The sequence below is a fragment of the Trachurus japonicus genome, unplaced genomic scaffold (assembly GCF_045865225.1).
Source record: "Trachurus japonicus isolate A0001 unplaced genomic scaffold, Traja_1.0 AP029709.1".
In the NCBI taxonomy this organism is placed as follows: Eukaryota; Metazoa; Chordata; class Actinopteri; order Carangiformes; family Carangidae; genus Trachurus; species Trachurus japonicus.
In genome coordinates, this window is record NW_028219842.1 from 2592 (window position 1) to 6625 (window position 4034).

General features: G+C 43.2%; 1 protein-coding gene across 1 annotated transcript; it reads left to right on the forward strand.

Annotated features, from left to right (window-relative positions):
* Positions 1-1512: 1512 nt before the first annotated feature.
* LOC146960982 (proteasome subunit beta type-4-like) lies at positions 1513-2985 on the forward strand. The gene is made up of 3 exons (XM_085771885.1): positions 1513-1689; positions 2663-2789; positions 2890-2985. Exons 1-3 carry the CDS (start codon positions 1571-1573, stop codon positions 2971-2973), a joined length of 330 nt encoding a protein of 109 aa, XP_085628011.1. The 5' UTR covers positions 1513-1570; the 3' UTR covers positions 2974-2985.
* Positions 2986-4034: the final 1049 nt, after the last annotated feature.

Sequence of the window (4034 nt, forward strand, 5' to 3'; positions counted from 1 at the left end):
GTCTCTGTCTCAATAACACACTCTCGTGAAATTTGACACAGATATCCTCTACAACTTCAAACAAACGTTCGCGAACGCCCGCACTATTTTTAAAAATATCAAATATGACTGTTAGCTGTGAAAATATTTAATGTTATCATAAGAAAATATAAATATCTCACTTTAGTCTACCTACAACTTTTATAAATCCACACAACCCGAGAGGACCAGGCCCACTTATGGGACAGGAAGTGTCTACCATATCATATCATTGGAGCAGCTTCTCATGGGGTATCTTGGTATCTTTGGTGATTGTAGCATCATGATCATCATCATCCCTGCAATGAATCCTCATTCTGCATGTGTGTTTGTGTGTTAGCGGCGCAGAAAGAAGATGGCGTTGTTAAACCATACAATGATTCAGGTGTGATGGATGTGTATGTCAGCTGCCCCAACTGTCTGACAGTCGTGTACAGGAATATCCTCCTAGGCCGAAATCTGATGATCTACAGTAAGCTCACACACATACACGCACACACATAAACTTAAACTTAAGTGTTGTGCGATCTCAGTGTTGTGTATGTTATGTGTGTTTATCAGGGAGGGAGGGACATCATTCGGATGTGGAGCAGTTGAAGGCCGCCCACGATGGCTTCAAGAAAAAGGCTGAGTGTCTGAACATCCCTCACGACAAAGCGTTCATCTATGACGGCTTGGCCGGTCAGTGAGTCCTTCAGCTCTCCAACAAGTTTCTCTGAAATCTCCAAATGGAGATTCAGGTGCAGTCAGGTGGAAAGAAAAACAACAATAAACTGAATGTGACCCCCTTCTCCTTTCAGGTTTCTGTCAAATGAAACCCTCTCCTGAGGTGAAGCAGGAAGAGGAAGCGTCCTGAATGCAGCTAATCAATGTGCTGAGTCAGTTAAATCAAGAAAGGTCATTTGCAAACAACAAATAAAAATGAATAAAAATAAAAACAAATAAGGAAGCCTGCGTTTTTCTTTCAAGAAGCTGAGGAACACCATAACATAACATCTGCTCTGACAGTCTCTGCCAGAGCAGTGCGGACCCTGTGGCCTGAAGCTCGGCCATATACAGTGCTACTTGAATGTTTGTGAACCCTCCAACATGGTGCCTGTGATTGTGGCCAAATAATTACATTTTAGACACATCTGTCCTGACCTGAACTTCCAGGAGGCCTCTGGTTTGTCCAAGTGATCTCTGGCAACTTTGTTGGGTTGGCTGATTTATTCTTCATCTGGTGCTTCTTGCTGAAAGTTTTGATGGCCGTCCATTCTGGGGTGAGTTGCGGTGGTGCTGAGTGTCCTCCATTTATAAATGATTTACAAAACCGTTCCTGTCTGAGGATGTCTCAAGTAGGTACACAAAATGCTAGTACAGCGGATAACCATCATGGATGTTTTACCCATGGATGTATTATATTAAGTATTACATATATTAATATTATGTATTACCATGCTGTGGTAGCTAGTTCCTCCCAACAGCAGGTGGCGGTAAAGCCCCGCCCCCCGTGACGTCTCAACTGCTCGCCAAGAAGACGCTGTGTCGTCACATCCCCCAGACTTTCAACATGGCGTCAGGTTTGAAGCTAAATTTCTGGGAAGACGGACCCAAACCCGGACAATTTTACTCATTCCCCGGCGGCAGCAGCGGACCGGGCACATCATGCGGACCTGTCAGACACACACTGTGAGTGATCCCGTCCGAAACAACCGGAGGCTGTTTCCCGTTACGTTAAATAGGAGCTCCGCTGTCGGTTTCGGTTTGAGCTCCGCCGCTGATGCTGTATCATCATGGAGGCAGCTAACGGAGCTAAGCTAACTGTCGGTTTTTGTTTTTTCTTGCATTTTTGGTGCTCATTACTGACAATTCAGGACTTTTAAATCATTAAATAATTAAAAAGAGAAACAGTTAAGATTAATTTCAAGCTGTAAACAACGCAGTTTGTCCTGTTTGTCTCCGTTTTGCTGACTAATTGTTAGCCGAAGTAACGTTAGCTTTCCTCATATTTATTCTAGTTTCCAGACCTAAAACAACGACATAAATTATCCTTACTCCTCTACAAGTCTTGTGTTTTTTCTTTTTTTTTAATTGATTATGGAAATTATTTCTTACTTGATAATGGCAAGTGATTCACTTTGTTATTTTATTTGTGGGGATCCCCATTAGCTGTGCTAAAGCACCGCTAGTATTACTGGGGTCCACATTTAAAATCAGTCCACGTAAACACACATTTACAATCATGACATTAATAAGACTAGCCAAGTCAACAAAACTGGCATTACATCTTTACAATACATATAAATCATCATCATCATAAGTCAAAAACACATAGGTTATCTCAGGTAGGAAACTGATTAAATGACGCTTGGGGAGACAGTGACAGGTTTATTGCTTTTACACTGAGTTGCTGTTCCTGGTATTTTTTCCTGTGTTCACTGAGAAAACTAAACATCACACAACCACGAGATAAAAAATAAAAAGGCAAATGCACCTGTTTTTGTTAAGTGAACATTTCCTGGCCACAGCTTCAGTGACAATAAACTGGGGATTTTAAGGTTTGGAGCTGTTGATCAAGCAAACAAAGAAGTGTGAGTTACATCACATCAGGATGTGTGAACCATTATTATTCACCGTCTTTATGTTCTGTCTTTCTCTACAGTAACCCGATGGTCACCGGGACGTCGGTGCTCGGTGTGAAGTTCACCGGCGGCGTCATCATCGCGGCAGACATGTTGGGTTCCTACGGCTCTCTGGCTCGATTCAGGAACATCTCTCGCCTCATGAAGGTGATGATCGCCACTGACATTCAAAACATAAGCCGTAAATGTGAATGAACATGATCTGTCACAATGTCTGAGCAAAGGTGAAGAGTTGTTTCTGTTTCAGGTGAACAACAACACCATCCTGGGAGCTTCAGGAGACTACGCCGACTACCAATACCTCAAACAGGTCATCGAACAGATGGTGTAAGTTGCTGTCAAAAATACCGATTACAGAGAATTGACTTGAAGGGATAGTTCAATATTTTGGCAAATTGGCCCATTACCATAATCCCTACAGTTTTAGGAGTAGGTTTATTACCTTTAATTGTCCGAGCTGATGCCGCGAGCTGCTCAGAGCTACGCTGCTGAGGCTCATGGGATTAATTGGTTTCCGTCATCAAACTCATCAAATACACAATCCAACAACTCCAAAACGCTATGAGATAATAGCGTAACATTACGAGACTGAGTTGTTTTCGAGGTAAATGCAGAGACTGCTTGCTGAAAACTGCCCCCCGACAGGAACTCGCATCAGCGGCTTTGCATGAATTTACCATGATAAAAACTCTTAACTCTTGTAACATCCGTTATTATCTCATAGCGTGGTGAATGTGCAGGTCACAACTTGTCCACGAGAGTTGTTGGATTGTGTATTTGATGAGTTTCATGAGGGAAACCAAGGAATCCCATGAGCCTCTGTAGCGTAACTCTGAGCAGCTTGCGGCTCTGCTCCGTCGTTCTAAAAATAGCTTGCACCGACAATTAAAGCAGAAGTAAGTGGTCCGGTCGTTTTCGCTAATGCTGCGTTCCAGGCAGGCTTTTGAAATCGTAAATTACAGCTTCAAGTCACAACTTACGACTTTGTAGCGTTTCAGGCAACCCACTCGTGTTTTTCCGACCTGTTTTACCTGTGAAAGTCACTATAACGGCCACTCGTAACTTCCGACCGGTGAACTCGTACCAGATCGAACTGGTACGACTTCACGGTCGGAAAAATACGAGTTTCCTTGAACGCACCATAACAGTCCTCGTCCCTACGTCGCCACATTCACGGCGTTCCTTGGCTGCACACACAGCCCTGCATGCCGTTCTCTCTCCTCATTGGATAAAAACTGTAGGATACGATAAATGTTTTCTCCTCGGCTCAGAGCAGAGCAGAGGGACTGACAGACCCGTGTTTCAGTCCAAACACTCTATGTAAGTGATTGCTGTCGGAAGATATAACTATTTAAGACTTATATTAACACAAATATATCACTTACTTCTGCT